Source organism: Mycteria americana, chromosome 8 (genome assembly GCF_035582795.1).
Source record: "Mycteria americana isolate JAX WOST 10 ecotype Jacksonville Zoo and Gardens chromosome 8, USCA_MyAme_1.0, whole genome shotgun sequence".
Taxonomy (NCBI): Eukaryota; Metazoa; Chordata; class Aves; order Ciconiiformes; family Ciconiidae; genus Mycteria; species Mycteria americana.
Genome location: NC_134372.1, coordinates 6,989,781 through 7,012,954, shown reverse-complemented (window position 1 = coordinate 7,012,954; position 23,174 = coordinate 6,989,781). Strand labels below are relative to the sequence as shown.

At 40.0% G+C, this 23,174-nt stretch overlaps 1 protein-coding gene across 4 annotated transcripts; it reads right to left on the bottom strand.

The window, feature by feature from the left end:
- Positions 1-698: 698 nt before the first annotated feature.
- RUFY1 (RUN and FYVE domain containing 1) lies at positions 699-17,649 on the bottom strand. Of its 4 annotated transcripts, none has more exons than XM_075509592.1 (18): positions 17,373-17,649; positions 13,707-13,880; positions 13,267-13,384; positions 12,580-12,681; positions 12,137-12,260; positions 11,009-11,067; positions 10,223-10,288; positions 9,518-9,587; positions 8,470-8,571; positions 7,927-8,043; positions 7,037-7,204; positions 5,385-5,482; positions 4,810-4,929; positions 3,888-4,017; positions 2,960-3,054; positions 2,458-2,506; positions 2,191-2,268; positions 699-1,432 (listed from the first exon to the last, which is right to left on the bottom strand). In XM_075509592.1, exons 1-18 carry the CDS (start codon positions 17,638-17,640, stop codon positions 1,289-1,291), a joined length of 2,082 nt encoding a protein of 693 aa, XP_075365707.1. In that variant the 5' UTR covers positions 17,641-17,649; the 3' UTR covers positions 699-1,288. The 4 variants fall into 4 exon arrangements, with proteins under 4 accessions (XP_075365707.1, XP_075365708.1, XP_075365710.1 ...); XM_075509593.1 differs by having other exon boundaries at positions 17,422-17,560; XM_075509595.1 differs by lacking the exon at positions 17,373-17,649 and adding an exon at positions 14,342-14,423.
- Positions 17,650-23,174: the final 5,525 nt, after the last annotated feature.

Below are 23,174 nucleotides of genomic sequence, written 5' to 3'. Positions count from 1 at the left end.
CAATTGTGGATGTATTGGGGTTGGTGCCAGAGCCCAGCTCAACACAGGCTCGTGTCCCTGCTGAGTTGGGGGGAGCTCCCACCAGAGCTGGGGGGAATTAAACAGCCACACAGCAGAGTGGGATCTTGCTGTAGTTTTTACTGTTCTAAATGAAGCCATTGAAAAAAATGGCCTGTATGTGACCACATGCTTGCTTCAGCCAAAGAGCTGTCCTGCATCGTGTGGCACTTGCCCAGCAGTGTGGGTGCAGTGGGGACAGGGCTGCCTTCCCCTTGGCCCCCTCTGTCATCAGTGGTGGAATTTGACAGCTGCTGACCTGTCACACAACAGCAGGGGAACTGGTGTATTGCAAACTGCTTCTGAACCAGCCTGCCTCACCCCTGAGTGCAGCCTCCCTCAGGCTTGAGAAAACAATGCCATTAGTGAGAGGCATGCAGAAGTTGGTGATGGCCTTGCTGCATCCCAGCAAGCCCGAGGCACTGCCTGCTTTTTTCCTGGGGAAGTACAGAAGCAGTTGGTTACCTCTGCAGAGCATGGGCTTCACCTGGCACCTTCCCTGAGAATACAGTGAGCAGGCATGCCTTGGTCAGTTATTCTAGATGCATTTTGGTGTATCCAGCGTCAGCCCTCAACCTGCACAGCCATATAAGAATGTGCTCTTCCAGCAGCTGTGAGTGACAGCTGTTAAAAATCAGAACTTCAATCTTGCTTTCAGTTTTTGCAAAAGGCTTTATTGTGCAACTACCATACTGTGGTCACAGCGACATTCAGAACAAGTGACTGCAGTGAACTGAAGGCACATTCATTGACACTCATCGTAAAGCTCTTTCTATAGCCGAGTCATGAATTGACTTTTCCCTGTACTTAGAGCAAATACAAAACTGTACACGAGCCAGTGACACACACAGGCGCACCTACAGCGAAGATACAGAGGAACTGAAGTTAATGTGCAGAAAGACAGCAACGTCTACAGGGATCAAATAAATGTAGAAATGCCATATACAAATTTTAATACAAATATCTATAAAAACCAGAAAAGTGAATTTGCAGTTTAGTTTCAAGTAGAACTTTAAGGGAAATTACAGTTGATATAATTTTCTTAATTATTCCAGTTGGAGAAGCATTAGCTTGCATAATCCCTACAAATTATTTTACGCTGCTCTGTCTTACAGTGGAAAATACTAGAGACCAGAGAGTCTGCTGCACAGAAGATGCCTGGAATTCAGAATTAAAAAAATAATGGCTACTTTTCCAATGTTAAAGTGGTGCTGTCAAGGTTACGGAAGCCTTAGGAGGAATTGGACGAACACCGCTGAAGTAGTAAAGTGTGACAAGTGTCACAAACACGGACAGGTTTAGGATACGATGGCAGTGCAAGCTCGTTACTGGAACAAGTATTGCAGAAGATGTCCCCGCAGTTTCTGCAGTGATGCTACAAACACAAAGTCAGAATAAGCACAGCTGCCTAAAAACTGAGCATGAGGAAGAGATAAAGCAGACCTTATAAAAGCTTTTGGAGTCCACGGACATCACCCTCCACTTCCCAACAGGCCCAACCCTCCCAGCAGCACTTCCTCCTGCACAGAGGACTGAAGGAGAAGCGGTGCGATCCCTGCACAGCCTGCCTTCCCTCCACGTCAGGAGCTGCTCGCCCCTGGCTCACAGGCGGAGCAGGCCTGGCCAGGGGCCGGAGGAGGAGCCGCTCCGCTGCCATTTCACAGCTCTCTGGCACGCCCCGTGCGGATCACCACACAGCCAGGCCCAGGCTTTCAGGAAAGCACATGCAGGCCTGGCTCTAGGCAGAGGAAATCTGGTGCCTGGTGCCAGGCGCCCTGTGCGGGCACACCGAGCTGTCCCAAATCACAGAGCAGGACCCTGGCAGCCATCCCCTGCCACTGAAAGGCACAGCATGGCCTGTCAGCATCCAGTCCTCACAGTTCAACAGGGAAGAGAGATGAACCACATCACGAGAGAACGCAGCCCGTAACAGCTCCCTACCAAGGAAAGGGCCCTAGCAGAAGGACATTATTTTTAGGATGGGAAATACCAAATTACTTCTCTATGTAGTTATCATGCCAACAAGATCTCGAATTGAAATAGTGTCATTCTTCCCTAGCAAACTATGCAACAGCACGATTTTTGTTTTGTGACGGAAAAAAGGAAAAAAAAAAATCCACTGAACAACACTACCTTCCTTCTTGAGATAGAGAATTCCTTTTCGCATTGCTTGCAGTGTGTTGCTTCATCATCCTTCAGCCAGGTATGGCCCTAGAAAATTGGAATGAAAACCTCACTGTAGATACAAATAAATTTACAAAATAAAATTCAAAGGCAGTTTACCAACGTCATTGGTATTTTTCAAAAGCCGTCTGTTAAAGTAGGATAACGGTGGTGAAATTTGAAGGTGTTAAATTAAATGCATATGCTTAGTCAAAATATCCATGAGATGCAGAGTACCTTCAGCGCTTTATTTACTTCTTTAATATCTTCCATCTTCAACTTCGACCTGGAAAAAAATAAACAATTCCCTCTGCATGACTTTACATTTAGTTGTGTTCAGTTTTACCTGCCATTCCACTCTCCAGCCACTGAATCTAAACACTAATTCTTCAGTCAGTTCCCTGTTACAACTCTGAACGCTCAGTACCACCAGGAAGCTTTGTCACCCTGGGTTTGCCCCCCTCCAGTACATTCGGAAGAATGTGGGAAAGGCAGAGTTCCACCGCAGGAACTAAGCATTTACTGCATTGTTTCCTATCTCAGCCAGCTCACTCATGCAAGGATCTTCCCTCACTTTTATTTCATGGCTGTTTAGTTTTCCATGCATAGTAATTGCGTCCTAAAATTCTCGTGTTTATTGATTTTTATAACTGGATGCGTTTTAAAATTATTTGTATTAGTTTGACACTCCGTCCTCCAGGTTAACATCACTTACAGGAGTTCAGTTCCTAGAACTTACTGGCTGAGATGAAGTCCCATTTCTTGAAGAGCTTGCTCCTGCTCCTCACAGACTTTCTCTAACTGCTGCTTCTCATCTTGCAGTTTTCTCAGTTCCTGTAAAATTAAGCACAAAATCAAGTTTTTTGTGTGCTGGGTTTGACCTATAACCTAGATGAGTCAGTCTACCCAAACTACCCAAGCAGTTCACAAGAATAAGCTCCTTTACAAAGCTACCTATTTCTAAGGCTTGATTTTTAGGATTACGCGAGTGAACCACCCATGGGTTCTTGTAGACCACAAACAATGAAATCATTTAACCATATTTACCAGAAAGAGAGGAAGACTTTCAGGCTTTACACATCCTTGAACACAGCTAGAATCGCAGCAGTCCTATGCCCACACACAAGTGTATAGACAGATACTGGTGTACAATTGTGCCTTCAAAATCCAAACTGCTTGACACACAGGAGCAAATTCTCTTTAGATTAATAAGAATGTTCATGCTTAAAAAATAAATGGCATTCAGTTGTTCTGAATGCTTGAAAATGGGTTCACACAGACACTGAAAGCTCTCAACTTGCCATTTCCTACCTGACCAGGGGTATCTCACCATGGGACAGCTGATGAGCTTTTTGTCCCCAGCTATCCCACCTCAGCTTCAGCTGCTGACAGATGAATGGCTCAGACATACGCAGCTAAGGCAGGGCAGACAGAAACCTCGTCAGCCACCTCTAGCTAAGCTGTTCTCATTGCCTGAGCCCTATATTGTTCCAAGTTCCTTCTCTTGGCATTTCACGTGCAGACTTGCATTATGTCAGCCAAGCTTTTGAAACCGCTCAGAGGAGGAGAGCGGTACAGAAGAAATTACTCTACTACAGATGCAAACATTGCACTGGTTCTACGTCAGCTTTAATCCTGAACACTGGGCATGTTTGCACTGTGCATACCTTTTTCAGTCCTTCCATTTGTTGCAGTTCTGTTTTAAGCAGAGTGGTAACATCCTTCTCTTGGTGTAGTTCTCTTTGCAAAGTTTGTCTCTGTTCCTTTTCAGATTTTAACTCCTTTTCCAGAGTTGAGCTATTTAAAAATAATTCATTCTAAGAAACCCTATAGCAGAAAAATATCCTATCGCACTTAAGGACAGCAACAGTATGAGAAGAAGAAACCTTGTCCAAAAGAGGGCAAAAACTAGAGTGGTGTTCTGGGAAAGGAAAGAACAGGGATGTTATGGCAGCAGACATCAAAAACTATATTAGCATTTTCAGGTCACAGAAAACAAGCAGCAATGAATGGCTAAAAGAAAAAAGAAAAAACCCAAACAAACCACAAAAAACCCAAAGCAATCCCCGCAAGTACATATTTGACTACCTGTGTTTAAACAGCCATGTTTAAAAATTACACTCTGCCCTGAAGTCTGAACAGTGAAAGAAGCATTTTCTATAGGTATTAGAAATCTTTAGAGGATTAACATTCCCTAAGAACACCAAGACGCTCCTCAACCCCCAAACCCCTCCAAAAACCCCAGTCCATTTAGATTACAGTCACTTACATGCTCAGCCTACAAGCATGACTGTATCCATCTCCTGATTTAGTAAAAGAGCAACTGAAAGCTCCATTGCTAGTCAGAACGGCCAGATTTCTCCTGGCACTCTGTGCTCTAAATTGGATGTTCTGGAAAAAGCATTGCAAAATCCTCGTGCACGATACAGAAGTACTGTGCTTTCCTAGGTCTTGCATACTTCTGTCAATACTTGCTGAACCCAATATAATTCAAACCTACCCCTCTTTAGATCTTAGCACAAAAGGAGTAGAAAGTGCTTCTTAAAGAAATGGCAGAAGGGAAGGAAAAAACCTGCTCAGATTAAATACCATTTGCTATCCAGGTGGGACATCTGTTGCCGACAAGTGTCAAGCCTGCCAGCAAGCTCTTGCTTCATCTTGTTGCATCTTTCTTCTGCAGCCTGCCTTGCCTTTTCTGCATGCTGCAATCTACAAAGTAAGGAACATGCACATTTGTGGTCAATCCACATACTCCTTACCAACACCCTCTCATTTTGTTCTTTTAGATTTACCATACAGATCTTTATAAAAGCTTGAACTGAAAAAATGGTGGAGAAAAAAAAAGACTTTTGAAAGCAACTGTTTCTGCAAAAAACTCCCAAAAGCGAGAGTCATACATGTTCTTAAACTAAAGTCAACATATTTTCAAACAGCCTGCCTATGGAAAGAGCTATGGTTTTCGAATGGGTCAATTATGGGCATGTTTGCTTGGGAAAAGAGAACAGGCAAGCGCAGAGGGTGATAAGGAGAAATGAAAAAGAATGTCATGCTAGCATGCATGCCCAAATGTCTATAGGAGGTGTATGGAAGGTCATCCTATAAAGGCTTCAGTTGGAAACTTTCCACTGATTTTGGTGTTGACTTTTTGAGCTTGTAATTATTACCTCTCTTCCATTTGTTTCATAGAGGACATCATCTCATTTGTTTTTCCTTCAAAAGAGGATATGGCTTCTGTTTTCTGTTGTAATGAACACTCTGCATTCTGTAGGAATAAATGAATAGATATTCCAGGTAATACATTTTAGTTTTCTAAAGCACAAAGTGTTAGTGCTTAATGAAAGTCTGCCACTATATAAAGAAAGTTTAGCTTGTTACAGGCCATGCCTGAGTCTAACTGGAATGTACAAACAAAATGCTGATAATGCCAGAACGGACACTCCTCAACTTGGTGTGTTAAGAGCTCAGAGAGAAAATTTAACTGTACTAAGTTTTGACCTATGAGATCAGCTACAGGCCAAAAATCTTGTCTTTAGAAATAAGCTTGAAGAAAGAAATTATCGGATTAAATTGACAGGATAAGAATATAAATTATTATTTGAATGTAACAACTGCACTCAGTGGGCATGGAACCAGGAAGCCAAAAAAACCCAAAATAAATACTGTTTTTGAAACCGAAGGCATACCTCAGCACTGGGGTCTCACTGGCCATTGCCTTGCAAGTTTCTGTGCATCTGTGAAGGAGGCAAAGGCCTGGATAAAGCCTGAACAGGCATCAGGAAACAGTCCATAAAAATTGAGAGAAAACCCCTCTGGATTTCTGGCACCAGGTATGGGAGGGGAAGTCTAGTTAAACTCTTATTTCATTAATGGAGACAAGCTCTGTATATTTTGTGTGAACACTACTACTCCATCACTTCCCTGTAGAAACACCTATCAGTATATTTTTTGTCCAATTGAAAAAAACAAGACAAAACACCACAACCCACGCAAACAACAAAAAAACAACAAAAAAATCCCCAAACCCCTGCAATAGATATGACACAAAGGATGGAGAAAGTAAACTCTAAAAACTGCCAGGGTAAGGAAGAGACTGAGGATGAAAGACAGGCCCAGAAAGCAAAATGTTTTTCATTTTACTTCTCTAACTATCTTACATCTGGAGAGCCAGGCCTTCTGCTAAAGGGGGTATAACAGAATACCTAAACCAATCCAACAACTTTCTGGTAGCTCCAGAGGCCAGCCTGACCACAGAGTTCCTCCCTCCCCAAATCCAGTATTGCCTTTCCACTGGCTACAGCACTCAGCTGACCATTTGGGTAGGGACTACAGGAGATAAACAAAAATAACCAATCGTTTTCTATTGGTGTAGAGAGGCATATTGTTGGTTTCTATGGTAAACAGCGTTAATTGTGGTGCAGATGGGAAAGGCAAGACAACACAGATAGGAAGGAGAAGCAAGACAGTTCTAGGCTGCAGTAAGTAATTTTTTTAAAGGCTAATCATTCAGCGGTTAGAACAAAGGACCCTTGGAAACACCTTCTCCCCTGTGAGAGCTCTCCATTTGTCTCAGCGTTTGCTGGGCACACTGCACAGCATACTCAAGGAAACCCCCTTTCTTTCCAAACATACCCAATATAATACCAATAATGAAGCATAATAAAAAAATTAAAAGGTTTTAAAATAGACATTTTTATGAAAATTGTTGCATCTAAGTATTACTTCAGATGCATATAAGTGCATATGCACCCCAGCGCACAATTAATGTGTAAAAGACCACCACTACAGCTCTTCTTTGCATTCTCCACTAGGTAGATACCTGAGATTTGTGAAACATCTGCAAGTTAATAGCCTTCACTTCTTCTAACTGTTGGCGAAGTGCAACCAAAGTGTCTTGTTTTTCATGAGTATCTTTTTCCAGAAGTTTCATGGCAATTTCCATTTCTGTTTTCATTCCAATTTGTAGCTCCAACTCTTTCTCTAGTTCCTTACAAAGAGATTTCCTAGTTACTGCTATGTAGTCATATGTCAGGGATAAGCATTTCCAAAACCCATATAACCCCATACACAAACTATGTATTACTCTGAGATAACACTGAACTACGATTTTACAGAAGAGTTAGGTCTCAAATAATAACATTAAGTTAGAAAGACCAAAATACTATTTCAGCTCTCCAGATCAGGGCAAGGGTGCAGATCTGCTGGCTTGAAGTGTAGAGCTCAGTGTGTAACTTAGTGGCCTGTCAAACAAAGCATTTCTCCTGGCAGCTGGAATTGGGTTGACTTAGAGCCACAGGCTTCAGCAAGCCTGGGCAGCCTCTTCTATTTAGTCACTAATCAACAGTTCACTGTGCAAGTGACTGTTGTGCATATACCATATTTTCCTCCATAAAGACAGTTGCCTCTCTCTGTGTTTTGATCTTAGTCTCTGCTATAATAATGCTGGTAGGTTCTTAAACAGGGATAGACCTTTTATTTTCAGCATTCCAAAAGCCACGATTCTCAGTTCTTTACAGACACTGTTAACAACCAACATCCAGTATCTTGCTTGCAATTCCTTTAGGAATTCTGAATAGCTGCAAAAAGTGCTATTATAGCACTAAAAAGTGCTATAAGACCTACAGCATAGGTCTTATATTTGTAATGCTACTTTAAAGTATGCAGAATCCTCTATCTTTCATTTCACTTTCTATAGTTAAGTTTCCTTACCAGCCTAATTTTTTTTTCTTCTTTCAACTGCTTCCAAACATCACTGTACATTTCATCAAGACCCTGGCGTGACTGCTTGTAAGTATCCAATTCTACTTTTGTATCCTCTTTTGTTACCTACAAGAAACATCAGCAAAAAAGCCACATAAGATCACAAAGCTACGTATTTAAAGTAGGCCTTAAGTTCTTGTGTACAATACAATATTTCTATGTGCTATTTCAAGTAAAATCGTACTATTTTACAATGAATAAGCTGGCAAACGTTAATAAGCTGAAATGTCAAAGAACAGAGTAAAACCAAAAAGAAACCATTCTAATACTTTTAATGTTCTCCCTTCTGCAAGTATACGTTTAAGTGTGTAGTAAAGAACAGCAAAATCTAACGCCTGTGCATACTATACACAAAAACAGTGATCCACACAGCAGCGTGCTAAACTGTGCTTAGCATTCCAGTTCAAAGCGCTTTTGAGAGCACAAACTACAATTGATCAAAAGAGATCACTTATTTTAAGGATCCTCATCATCTTTAAATAGGTGTCCCACCTCTACACTTTTTTCACTCCGTTCACGAATTAATTCATTTTGTTGTTTTAACTGCTGCTGCTCTTCCTGAAGTGATCCAATTCGGTCAGTTGCTGCTGCAAGCTGTTTACAAAGAGAACACATCTATATTTAATCGCCATACAAGCACACAACATCTGGAGGAATTCTAAAGTTAGTAGCTCAGCCTTTGTAGCAGGTGTGCTGCTCACTTCCCCTTTTGTCCCCTTCATTCTCCCCAGACGCTGCCTGACCCTTTGGCAGCCATACTCACGGTACAGCCTAAATTAACAAGCCCACCAACATTTGTTCACTTGACTTCTGCTTCACACCCCCATCAATTATTTTAAATATTAACTGTGCAAAGAAATGCATCCTAGTGTAAAAGGCTAAAATCCACCACAGATCTGTGATCTGTGGTATTCATTCTGGTACGAACTAGAAGTCATATAGCAAGTCAGGATTGACATTCACTGGTGGAATCTTACAGCATTTTCAAGTGGAGATACCCCAAAAAGAACTGGAAATTAGACTACATAGATACACTCTGAACCATATCTATATCTATATCTAAAAAAATCCATCACCACAAACCCCAAAACAACCACTATCATGCATGCTGCTGGATTCTATTTCAGGTCCCAGCTAGGAAAGATTTCCTCATTGAAATGTGATTATTTTCCTTCTCTTTTTCTGACCTCTTAACTCACATGACAAATACATACACATGTGTGTCTGCAGAAGAAAGAGGGACAAGTCATGTTCATTGTAGCGGTATGATTACTTTTGGGTGGAGACACCATTGCAAGACAAAAAACTTGATTAAGGAAACCCGTCTAACAAATAGGTGCCCAAAAGCATTTTAACAGCTAACATAATGTAGAAGCTTTCTACAGAGCTTTCCCTATGTGCCAACTCATGCCAGTCCTACCAATCCCCCACATTTCACTAGTATCAACTCAAATATTTTAGGTCCTAAGGTATATTCTTAGGGAGTTTTGCCTCTGATGGAACAGAGCTACCAGAAATATTTAACAGACTGGACACAAACCTCTTCCTGGAGTTTTGAATTGGTCTTTTCTAAACAGTCTATTTTGTTCTGAAGATCTGCAACCGTGCAACTGCAGCAAGGAAAAAGAGATGCATAAAAACAATACAAGCAGTGCCAATGTTCAACATTTATTCCTATCTTCAACCATACTTTTACCATCTTGTATTTGTTAACAATGAAATAATTTGGTGAGCTGGCAAAAACCCAGAGGAAGGACAATTGTCTCTCTTAAGTTCCGAGAGGACCATGCATTTCCCTACAGTGGGCAGCCTACTGTATCAGTTGGCAGCCCTGTTCTGGCTTAGCTTTTGCAGTCTTAACACCTCTCTGATGTTGAAGAGGGTAAGTGAGGCCTACTCCTCCCACTGAGCAATCTATGGCGGAAGAACAGACTCTTCCTCTAAAGAACAAATTTCCAGATGTGCTTGTAATAGTTTTCTCTTGAAAAAGTATCTCCAAAATCTTCTGTTAATCATTAATAACTCTCAAAAAGTCAACTATTATTACACAGACTTGTTTTCTGCATTGCATATGCCATCAGAAGAGTAAGATTAAAAAATTAAACTAAGATTTTGGGAAATAATCACAAAATGCATTTCAATATCTGACAAAAATCTACAGGACTAACAGCAGAGACATTCAAAGCCATACTGGAAAAGCTAAACAGGACAAGTGCTTGTATATTAGAACAGATGAAAATCCCACCTTAGATGTCGGTTAAGCTCTTCCACATAATGCTTCTGGTCAAGGACAGCTGTAATCCCTCCATCTCTAGTTGTAAAAGTGAGAATTGATTGATTGAGAAGAAACTCCTTCATTCTAAAGTGTTAGTTTGTACTAGAGTTTTCAGCATGCACTTGCAAACCAAGTTGAAACCTTTTCTCCTTTTCTTATAAAAATACTTGTGCCTGAGCTAGAGCGGAAGCACCAGGGAGATGAAGCAGCTGTTTAGCTGCTTCTCCTCAGCAGCTGAACAGTAAAGTGCTCTGAAGTGCAGGAAGCACACAAACTGTGAAGTCCCTTCCATTCACTACAGGTCTTCTAGATACAGTTGCATTCTCTAATTCACCTAAGATTTCACCTAAAAGTACTTTTTTCCCTTCATAACTGATCTCTCCCACAGACAGCTACTTATTTGAGAGCGTTTCTGAAACAGCGCTTAAAAACAAAGCAGTGATTTAGTAGTAGGTGACCTGGCAGATCATGTCTCCTAAAACCCAGTAACAATACAACCTAAAATTTTTAGTTATTTTAATTTGGTCCCAGCTCAAGACACAAACTCTCCACACTGTATTGTTGTTAAAACTACCATGGGCTCAACCTTTGAAAGTTAGTACTTTTGTTTAGCTAACAAAATCTATTTTGGATTCTCTTTTTTGGATTATTAAAAGAGTTTGAGATCTCTAGCACTCATGTGCTCCCACAGACTGTCTGACAGGTTTGTTCTACAAAAACCGTACCAATTTAGAATCACTAATTCACCATACATACTGTTTGCCATCACTGTCCTGTGTTTCCTTAAGGTACAAAGAAAAATCAATCACTCCAACCTGAAAAATATATTTAAGACACAAACACACCTTCATAGTGCAATTCTGCATAGCAGCAGGCATTACTTTATATTTAGAAAAAGGTAAACATCTGAAGTTTAAGTTTAGAAAGACAGATAATACCTATATTCTTCCCAGCTGAAGCAAACGTACAAGCTAGTGTTTGTTGTAAAAGCATCAAAATAACCATATTCAGTGTGCTCAGCTTCTAACAGCTATTAGTTTTGACAGCATTTCCATAAACTGCTACTTAAAGAGATGGATACTCGTACTTTTTTTTGATTCAGCATGGGAAACATGACAAGCTTACACACATGACATTCCCCCCCCCCACCCCCCCCCCCCAAAAAAAAAGAAAAAGAAAAAAGAACTTAAAGCATGCTTTCTAAAAGCATTTAAGCAATTCTTTGAGTTCTTATAAAGACAGTAATAGTTAGCCATGTTCATAATTTGTAGAACAGGCAGGATAATTTCAACATTATTTTCTGCAACATTATCTTTTAAAGAACAAAAAGATTAATGAGAATAAAATTATAGCAACATATATTTTTAATTTACAGCTTAGAGAGTTAGACTTCTGAATGCTATTGACCCATTTTGTCGAAGTTTACCTAATTCAAAAATAAAACAGATTGGCTGAAAGAGGACATGGTCTCAAATTACAATAAGTTAAGCACAGATTAATGTAAGGCATTTATTTGTTTGGACCACAAATACCTCAAAACATTCCTTATACTCCTGGGCTGTTTCATTAAAGCAGCAGAGGTATGTGACATCACCCCCCACACACACACCAAAGCCAAAAGAAAACCACCATTCCCTCTCAAAACAAAAGCTCCCATAAGTCCCTAGCAGATTGATCTTGACAACGTATCTTGTAATTAGCTTAGTTCATCCAATTTTTGATTTATCATAAGACATTCAAATGCCTGCTTATGAAAACAATGGCAAACCCTGGCTGCATTCCACATTTAAGAATTCTGGATGCATCTCAGTAAAGTATTTATGGATGTGCTTAATTCTACTGGAACCTTATAGAGACTGATCTTATTTAAGCCTTAATCTTCACCTGGGAGTCCAAGTCTTCTCCTTTCAAGCAAAGGTTTGCATCAATAACATTCAGTCCAACTAGCAGACCCACAATGACTGCTCCTTCCTCCTCCATCATCAACGCATCAGGTTCGTAAAATTCACTAGAAGAAATATTGTAAGGCATCACTGTGCATCATAACAATGGTGCTTCCATCACTGAAATCATATAAATAGTAATGTAGTCCTTATAAAGCTCCCTCTTTGCTAATTTATTGCACAAGGTGGAAGACGCAGAACTCTCACAGAAAATACTCTACTTGTTCCTCTGTAGGTTCACTGTAAAAACAATTAACAACTTACTCCTCTGCAGGTTGCAAGAAAAAGCTTAAAGTTAAACTGGTCAGTTAATGACCTCTTACTACAGCAATGCAAGGTTTCAGTGATTCAGCGAATACAATCCACATATGTCTGTACTGTTACCTTAATAGATGCTTATGGTCCAAGAGCACTTTGAGATAATCTGCCAGTTTCTTTTGCATGAGTGCTAGATAAAGCCAAGCCCTTCCTCTTCCTACAGCAGTCCTAAAATAAAAAGTTGCATGTTTCGGTAAAAAACAAAATGGTTTATTAACTAGATTTATACAATTCATAATTCTCCCTTTACAAAATGTTCTCTCCAGAACATAGAAGCATTTGAGCAAATCCCATTGCTTCAGTAAACGGAAAGTATATTGTAAAATCTTCCTAACTTGGAAAGACATACATATTTTCAGCTACCACCATAACCCAACTATTGATGCATCCTAGTCTCATTTCATCATCCTGAATTACCCACATGAAATACTACTAGCACATGCACAAAATTAGACAAAGCCATAAAAGTGAGGGAAAGAAGAAGAAAGAAAATATCTGTGAAGACTCTACAGTTATTTTTAGCAAGCTTATAGAAATTTCCAAATGGTGTTTTTTAATCTGACAGCATTGTTTGAATCAGAAGCAGAGTATTTTGAGATGTCCTCCTTATCTTTTGGACAAGTCAATGCCTCCTACATACCCTATTTTTCTCTTTGGGAACAAGATCTGATTAAGGAAGGCGAGAGACTACATGAAGAATTCTTTTTTCGCAGCAGTATAAGTGAAATGCATCATCCCCAACAATCAACTTACTTCAACTCTGGCAGATTTTTAACACTAGTTGCTATATCTGATGCTTCAGGACAAAGTTTTTCCACTAGCTCCAAAGGACCAAAAAATGATTTGTTCTGTCCAATAAAAGTCTTCTTCACTAAAGGGAGTATACAGAGAAGTTTGTGAGGAAGAATGACAGGCTTCCAATTCCAGAATTACAAATTTTAGGCTACGTTTTACTTTGTCTTACCAGCTCCTAATATGTCAATGAAAAGGGGGCATTAAAAATACCTTGACAGTTTAGGAGGCACAAAAGACAGGGTATATGAGAAAGCAACCACGTAGTTGTATCGGTAATACCGATTAGCATCATACAGTGTATGCGATTAATATTAACATCATACAGAAGTCAAACTGGAGACACAGCGAGACACGACACAGACTCTGCCTCTCCTCAGCGTGGGGGAGCGGGCGCCCACCTTTCAGGCCGTGCTTGAGGCAGTGCTCCAGCACCACGAAGAACTGCTGCAAAGGAGGGAAGTCGGAGTCCAGGGTCCGGCCCAGGCTCAGGGCCGACTGGATCAGGATTTTGATACTGAGCTTCATCATGTTCATGAGGTTGGCGCGCTCCTCCATGGCGTGGTATCGCGCACCTGGGCGGGGGGACACGGGGGGAGAAAGAAAAGCTGTTTTTAGAAACGCACTCCTCCTGACCCCACGCAGCGCTGACAGGAGCGGTGCCTCCCCGTCTCGGTCTCCATCTTGCAGAGTTGAACGGCTTGAGAAAAGCTGGGTATAGGACACAGTCTGGCTGAATCCCCCCAACACGCTGTACGCGCCATCAAGAACTGGCACCGGGGGGAGCGGGGCCGCTGCCCCGGCCCTGCCGCTCCCAGCACCCGCCGCCCCCCGGGGGGACACGGCAGCGGGGACACACACCCCGGGCCTAGCGCCGCCTCAGCGGCCGCGCCGGGGGCCCTACCTGGGCGGCGGGGCGCGGCGCCGGGCGGGCAGCCCCCCCCCACCCCCGCGGGCTGAGGAGACCCCTGCCCGCCCGCGTTACCACGGCAACAGCGCACGCACCACCACCCCGCCCCCGGAACTCTCGCGAGACCGAGCGTGGCGAGGGCGGGCGGCGTGCCGCGCCAGGCGCCATTTTAGAAAGAGTTTCTGGTGCGTGGTGCTGCCAGCGCCCGGGGAAGCGACCGCCCTTCGTCAGCGCCTCCCCGGTAGGCGGGTACTGCTGCTCCTCCCAGCCAAAGCGGGACAGGCTCTCCTCCTTTAAAGCTGAAGGAGGGCGAGACAAAAACAGGCTGTCAGCTACCACTTTCTCTCCAGTCAACAACAGGTTCTGACCGAGGCTGCCAACCGCAGACCGATGGTCATCTAAATCATCTTTTGAGCCAACGCTGTTGCATTAAGAGAATCCTGCTGTCACCTGTGGATCAAACATGGTCATAGTCCCTTGCAGAAATAGTTGCAGAAGACCAAGCCTAACAGGTAGAGCCCCTGTATCAGTCACATGCAAGATTGTTAACGCTGTTCCTAGCACCACGCAAAAAAAGTCTCTTTTGGGTACTAATTTTCATTATTACCTTCCTTTTTGTGCACAGAATGTTAATTTAGGATTAAAAAGGAGCAAAACTCTTCCCGTATCAGAAGAGTGAAAACAGGGTGTCAGTCTAATCAAATTGATCTTCATAAGCACAAAGCACACAAAGTCCTGTCTTCTCAGTAGCCTACTGTATCGATGACTAGTCAATGTAGTGGATGCCTCAAAATTGCATATAATCTCTTGACATGAGACTGAGGATTAAAAGGGCTGTAATATTTTGAATTTTGATGTCAATATTGTCAGGTTACACATCAGAAACAGAAAAAAAGCTGACTGCAGAAACAGAAAATCAGGGACTTTCTTTGGGTATTGGGGTGTTTCAGTAGCAACGCTGACTTATTTTGATGGTTTCCTGAATTTGAATTTTTACTTTATCAGGAATACTTTGCTTGTAAGCCTTGCTCAAGATACACATATTGCATTATCCACAAGACTTAAAAAAAAAAAAAGATACTGTGAATGAAATGTTCTTTACAAACACAAAATTAAATTAAACAGTGTCTTAAGGGTTTGTATAAAGATAAATAATTACTTGAACAATATTTTTTAGACTGTTGCAAATTTACACAGTCAAGTACATCTGTTGCAAAACTGTGTACAAGTTGGTACATGCTAAATAGACAGGTATTAGACACATTACCAAAGCCAAGCCTCCAAGATTAGGAATCGGGTTACCTAAGTGCAAAAGATCACAGACATTATGCTGCAATCCTTAAGAATGCAGTCACACAGTCTCGTACCTCATTCAAGTCAACAGATTAGTTTTAACATCTTTTTGAAGTCCCATGCCTTGTTTACTGTAATTATTCAGCACATTTTGAAGTCAGAAAACACTGAAGCACGAAGAAAAGCTAACAGTTCTCCATCTCTTGGTCTTTAAGACTGCAAGTCTTTCTTGATTTGTATTCTTTAGATTTGTAGCTCCCAGCCTTCTCTGCAAGGCAGGACATAGTTTCTTCAATGGCAGACACTGGTTTTATGATGTGCCTTTCTGTATGTCCAACTGACTGCATAGTGTGCAGCACAATTTACATGTGATCAGCAGATCTGAAGTAGCAGGTAGAGGTTACAAAATCTCTGGAAAAAGATGGCAGCAGGGAACAGGTTGCTAGTTTTCCACAAGTGGTCTTGCAGGCCTCAGCTCATTTCTTAAAAATACCTGCTTTAAATTGAATTTATAGTGCTTGGTCAAGGGTAATAATGAATAGTTAGAATAGGTGATTTAGTGCCTGTTCACATTTCATATCTAAGTTATGAACAGATTTTTCTTACGGAATTTTCTATAAAACTCATCAACATATTATCCAAATAGTTTGAACAATTTGGGGAGGTAGTGTTGTATTCCCTTACTTTACAGATAAGAAGCTGAAAGATGATGATAAAAGTTCCATTAAGTGTGGGAGCTCCATTTCAGGCAAGAGAACATTTTATTCCCCACCCCTTGCCAAATGCTATATGTTGTTTTGAATTACATCTATTCACAGCATTGTTCCAAATGCAACTGTAGAAAATGGGATATTCTGCCCTTCATCAGGTTAGATCCCAGGTGCTCAAGATGGGCATCCAGGAAACAAATCTGTGGGAAGTTTGGTGTGAGACTTATAGATGCAGGGAAAGACAAGAATCTAGTTTTTTCAGGACGGAATTAATCTTAAACTCTGATTATGCAACACTGAGGAATTTTTACAAAAAAATTTAAAAGTCCATCAGCAATAACTTATTTCACCATGCAGTCACAATTCATCCCTGCAGAACTCCAGCTTGAATACTTAATATCATCAAAATTAAAAAGGTCAGCACTGGTTAGGAAAACGGAGCTCCATTGCTCCAAAACCATTAAGCACCAGTCTGAGAGCCTCGAGTACAAGCTCCAGGCCCAATTACTGCTATATTTGAATGGTCTTGTTTCCATGTTACGAATATCACTGAGATTTAATTTCCATATGAATTCAACTAAAGCCCTTTTAATTCAGTTTTAAGAGACCTGCTCCATAAAACTGTATGGTTGCTATATCCATTAATACAGATGTCTAATAAAGCAAGCTGTGGTTAAATAGAAGGCATTTTTAGCATAGTTAAAATGCAATTTGTAAGAAATCCAGATCTTAGTTCACTTGTCCACTTTCTGACACGAAAGCTATACAAAAAGTACAGTATAGTTCCTTCTCTGAACCAGCACGCCCGGGAAGGATAACAAATTGGCAAGATCACTTAGGAGTGCAGTCAGGCTGCTGCCGAGGTGAACTTTAAGGGAGAAAAGGAATCAAATCAAAACCGCCTGCATAAAACTAAAGTAAATTTTCCCAAATATATTAAGCGTTTAGGATTCTTCTGATTACAATACATTTTGTTGCGTTCTACATCTGTGTTGTTTTTATAATTTTGCTTGAATAAAAACCTGCAGCATCAGATTTTCAGAAATAAATTCAAAGTAATAATCACGCATCACTGACACTAATCAACAGCACTTACGGGAGCAAACTTATTTGTGCACCATAAAAGCAAGTTTACTAAATAAACATAACCATACTTGTTTTTGCTGTGCTGTCATTGCTGACTGCTTTGGGTATGAATCCTACCAAAGATGCAGACTTCAAAGCGTTGCCATAGCTCAGCACTAAGTTTTCCGAGGCTTTCTTGGCCAGCGACAAGATAGGAGCAGACCACCTCGCTTCGTCCGTTTTCTCTTTTTGCTCGTTTTTCACCTCAGCCGTGTTAGGAATCTGGTTTTTGTCAATAATCTCAAAGTCTTCTTTTATTTCCGCGGCAGACGGGGTGCAGCTCTCCCCTTCAGCCATCTTTAGCGTGTCATATGACACTAGTCATGAGCAATCGAGCCAGCAGCCCCGCGCCCTGCCTGCCTGCCTGCCTGCCTGCCTGCCTGCCTGCCTGCCTGCCTGCCTGCCTGCCTGCCTGCCCTCTCTCTGCGGGCTGGGAGGCAGCTACCGACAAGCCAACGAAGCGATTTTAAAGCCCCTGCATGCATAAGCAGGACAATAAGACAAGTCTTTCCAGAACTGAGTAGTTTGCTTGACGTTCTCAGTTAAAGACGCGGGGGGCGTGGGAGGAAGACGAAGAAAGAGCTTACTTTTACACAAGTTATGAAAGTAACAACAATACACTTTACAGATTTGTATTGCTGTCTGTGTTCCCAAACATCATTTTCCATTAGAAAATTTACAGTATCTTTTGAAATCCCAGATTTTTGCAATTAAGTTGTGACAACTTAGATCTTTATTACTCTGCCTATAATTCAAGTCATCGTAACTTGATTAAAATGGTGGATTGGTATGACAGGTTCATTGCTGTGAAAAGTGCTTGCTCGCATCACTGACACTACAAAATAACTGTAGTCTATAAGGCTACTTCATTAATATATTTGGGCTGTGTTTGGTAGAAAAGATTTGTCATGAAGGGGAACTGAAATTACCCTAGTATGAAAATTTGACCTTACTGGGTGTCTCAAATATTGATGTAGCCTACTAATGCATGGCTTATTATCCATTTTTCCATCCAGCAACTGTATGTCCTTGAGATACATCACTCATTTAGTCATGAGATAGTAGATGCTGCATATTAGCTTTTTTGCTACATAAAGTTTTTTTGTTGTTGTTAAGAAATGTGAGAAGGAGCAGGGAATAGGAGAGCTGAAGATTCAGTGGTCTTGCAGCAAAATAAATCTTCACGTCTGTATCTTATTTGTTTTCCTACTATAAGCTACTTCAAGATTGATTCTGTCCTCTTGGCTTCTCAGACACTGAACATGTCACAACTTTTGTTCCACAAAGCACAGGGAAGCTCTTACATTTTTGTGGAGAATTCAGAGATCAGCAGCTTCTTATTCACCCATGAATCATATGAGCTAAGTATAGACTTTAAGCTACTTTTGCTAAAAGGTTATAGAGATAAGTTTTACTCCATCTTGTGGACTCCAGCAGTATTTGGCTGTGTTTATAAGGAAGTAGTATCTAATAGCTTTGCAGGTTGCTATCTTGCAGCTGACTGTATGAATATACCTCTGTTTGACTTGAGTAAGACTTGACATTGATTTTCTGCCTTTTACTGTCCACCCAATATTAGAGTCAGGGCAATATTGCCTAGAGAAGCAGAGCAGAATTCTAAGCATTGAAATAACTTTTCTTTTTCAATACATCTGAAGAATAGGGCATAAAAGTTTTCTGACTGTGAAAATAAGAGCAAACCAAGACTCCTGTTTACCTCTCAGTATCTTGCTCACATAAGATAATGATGCATCAGACTCCCCTGTACAGCCTTACAGCTAGCTACTTTGTAAAAATATTAAGTGAAACTACCACATAGCCTGTGATCAACTTTTCTTATGTTACTATTAAAGAAACATTTCATCATTTTATTTCAGGTGTCTGCTGAGATCAAATAGGAAACTTTATACTGTGCATAAGAAATTTGCTACATTTTTTTTGCTACACAGCCATATGATTTAATTGTGCTTCACTTATTACTGTTTGGTCAAAATGACTTAAATGTTATGAAGTCAGCCACTGAATGCATTAAATGCCCTCTTTCCTCACACTTCTTTTTATTTTAAAGCAATTCTTGTAACATTGTAAGTGAGCCCTAAGTTAAAGAGGTTTGGTTTGTTTACAAAGTGCAGTTTCCTAAGGAGTTATTTGGAGCAGCGAAGGAGGATGTAGTTTATACAGGACACGGCTTTAAGCACATTAAAAAAAAAAAAAAAAAAGAAAAACAAAAGTGGTGTTACTTTGGTTTCAATTCACAGATTTATCAAGGAGGGGCACTATGCATGAATAACACTATTCACTTTTAGCTCTGAAGGTGCACTCATTTTTATTTCTGTCTTCTGCAGATGATGATATTTCACCACTGTAGTCTCTTTACAGACCACTAGTCCAGCTCTTGCTACTCACGTGAAGAGGAACAGTGTTTTCTCTTGAAAAGCCCATTATGTGGCTTGTCTAGGTCTGCCAGAGTACATAAATGTCAATTCTGTGTAATCACAAAAATAGAATGTTTGAGACTTAAAATTGTTAGGGCTCACTGAAAAGTTAGTCAGGAAACTAAGTGACCCACTTACTACTTTTTGCTTTTCCTAATCATAGAAATCAACAAGATGCTTCTGAAGAAAAAGTATCATTATGAAGCTATCTGAGCTAAGTGAAATTCAGTTCCTTTTTTCATGCAGATATCGCATGGCCTTGTTGGATTTTACTGTTCCCCCTCCTCCATCTTCTTGAGAGGGGAAAAAAAAAAATCACATTTGAAATATTTAAATAATGGTGAATTTAAAGCATAGAAATAGATTATTTCTGAAGGACTACTATTTTAATCAGGAAACTTTACATTTAAGACAAAAGTCTTGCTAGCCAAAATGGCAGACCATTAATTTTAGAATAGGAGAAGCTATATTATTTGCATTCAGTGATATTGAAAGGAATATTAATTTTCATGCAATGATACTCAGCAAGGCAGTTTCTTTGGTTAATTCCTCTTTATCTCAGATTTATTGTTTTTTTGGGGTAATGGTTTAAGAAACTTTTTTTGCCATTTAACATTTCAAGTGAATCGTACACTTAAAATATTTTAAATTAGCAAAAATGTCTCCATGTGCTAAAGGGTGAACTTTCATCATTAGCTGTCAGTTATACCTTGTATTCCTATAACATCTTCTGTCAGCAAAACATAGATTGCTTTACAAATGAGCTAGTCAAGTTTTTGACCTTTAAAAGGCTAATAATAATAAATAGCAAGCGTAGCTGTAGTTGGAATAACATACCCCCCTCCCCCCCAGTGTGTTGTGTGTTTAACAGCATATTATAGAAAATTCACAGAGCAATACAAGTCACAGTATTTAATGAGAAGAATTCAGTGGTTGCTGAGTAGAGCTGGATGCACCAAGTTCTGAGCAACCACTTTGTGCTAGCATGATGGCGATAAGCTTATACATGTACGTAGTGCAACTATCAAAAGTCATCTTCCAGTGATTATAGCAGTGTCAAATACCAATAAAAGGTTCCCTGCTTGCGTTGTACTGTTCCCTCCCTCCCCATTCCTCAAACCGCTAAATCATTCTTCCCTTTGTGTACTGGGGTAAGTGAATGCCAGCTGAAGAAAAACAGTATTAGAAAATGATAACATGTTTCCTTTAGGAAGTTATCAAAAAAAACAACCCAAACCAAAACCAACCCCTCAAAAAATTCCACAGCAGTGAATGAATTCCCCATTATAACAGTGATTAAGTTATTAGAAACAACAGTTTTAGCTGTTGTTCTACATCTAGTGCAGCTAATTAGCTAATATCCTTTCTAATCACTTCTAATCAAAGAGTGATTTTTCAAAAAACAAGATTATTTCCAGTTGTCATTGCACCTGTATTAAGTCAAAGCAATCAATACTTTTTTTTTTTTTAAAAAAAACCATGCACAACTTTATGCTCCCGGATCCTAATGTACCAGCTAGTGCCATCCTTGAAAAAACTCCTCGTTATTAACTGAAAGAATCAGCTATTTAAAACTCATTTCACAGGTCATTAGAGTACCTGAGAGGAAATGGAAATAGTATTAGGTGGAAATGTGTGTCATTGTAGGAAATAAAGGAAAAGAGAGTAGAATATTGAAGAGAAGCTTGCATTAAGATATTAGCATGGAATCAAAAGAACAGCAACAGAACTTAGTATATATTTAAATTGGCCAGTTAAGACCAAATGCTCACCAGATATTTACTAAATGGCAGTCTGAGGAAAAGTGTAGTATATGTATTATTCTACTCTGAACTATTGCTTGCTTTTTAGGAAAAAAAAAAAGCTTTTAATAGGAGTATAGCAGACTGGAATATCAGAAAGCAGGTAAAAACAACACACCGATTTTCCGTTTTGTTATTTAACATGTTATTTGTTGGTACTGTAAAAAGAGAGACAGCAAGCAGAACTTCCCAGTAGGTGACACTACAGCACTACTTTATTCACAGAGCAGCCTCTAACACAGCAAGGACACACTGAGAGCAAATACCATGTTTGAAACTACCTGGGAAAAAACAAATAGCTCACAAGGTGTCACCTTCCCAGCAGGCGCTATAAATACCACATTTTTGTGCCAGCCTTAAAATACCACGTGGATTTTAGAGAAGACCTTTAAGTGGTCCGTTGGGTACAGAACTGAGCAACAGTACAATGCATCTTTAAAAGCTTTACTTTCTTGGAACAAAGTTTTTAAAATTGCAAAAGAAACAAGCTAAGATGCTTACCTGAGCAACTGGTGAAGGCATAGTGCTCTGTGATATAAGCTGTGCTAATAGAGACCATTTGGGGAAAAGGAAGTATTTGCTTGGCTAGCTTTTATAGGAGGTTCAACTTGCGACTGTTGAATATGTGTCCAGGAATATTCTCTAATGTAATCCTAGCTGTTAATGAATTCAAGGTCATTTACCAGTTCTAGAGTTTCATGTGGGATTATGAAATGATTAGTGTTTTACAAAAGATTTTGGTCTGTTAAGAGTTGTTACATAATGTTCCAAGCACTTTACAAGAGTCGGGAAGTTTGGATGAATGGTGTAATTTGGTCTAGTCTACAGACCAAATCAGAAATCAGAGCACATCAGTTTGAATAGTGTGATTTATAGACTTCATGACCTGTGTGGTTTTGGGCTACATTTTTCATGGCTTATCTGTTGTTGTTGTTTGGTGTTTTTTTTTTTTTTTTTCTTGGCTCTGGCTTTTTTCTACTATTGCATGCAGACAATTTTGGATCAAGTATAATTTTGAAGGTTTTTATAAAAGTGGTGTAAATTGACTGGACTGAGGGGCATAGGGTCAAAGGAATTATAAACGCGATTACAGGCTGAATCCTAGTAAGATATGAATGCAGTATCTTTGAAATGTGCTAACATTTTTGGTACTTAATGCAGTTTTCAGCTAACACACATGAGAATACTTATATGTGACTTAATTAGCTGAAGAAATGGGCTCACATAATTCTATTAATGTAATAGAAATGTTGCAAATTGCGGAAGAAAACATTAGATATTATATGATAAGCCAATGAAATACATTATGTAGTCCCTAGACAAGTCTAGAAAAACACTTTTATGCTACACAAAAACATTGCTAGTTATTTTAGTCATATATTTTAAAAGAAAATATTGGAAGTTCATTAAAATTGAATCTATTATCCATGAAGGTTGAAAAAAAAATCAGACTTCTACTTAAGAGAGAATTTCCCCACCTTCCAATAATGTGGCAAGATTTGCTATATCATGGCTGAAAAAAATCGTGAGACAATCACTTTATCTGTGGTGAGTGGTTTCCAGTATCTTTTTCTGCCAAGTACCCTTTTGGCAT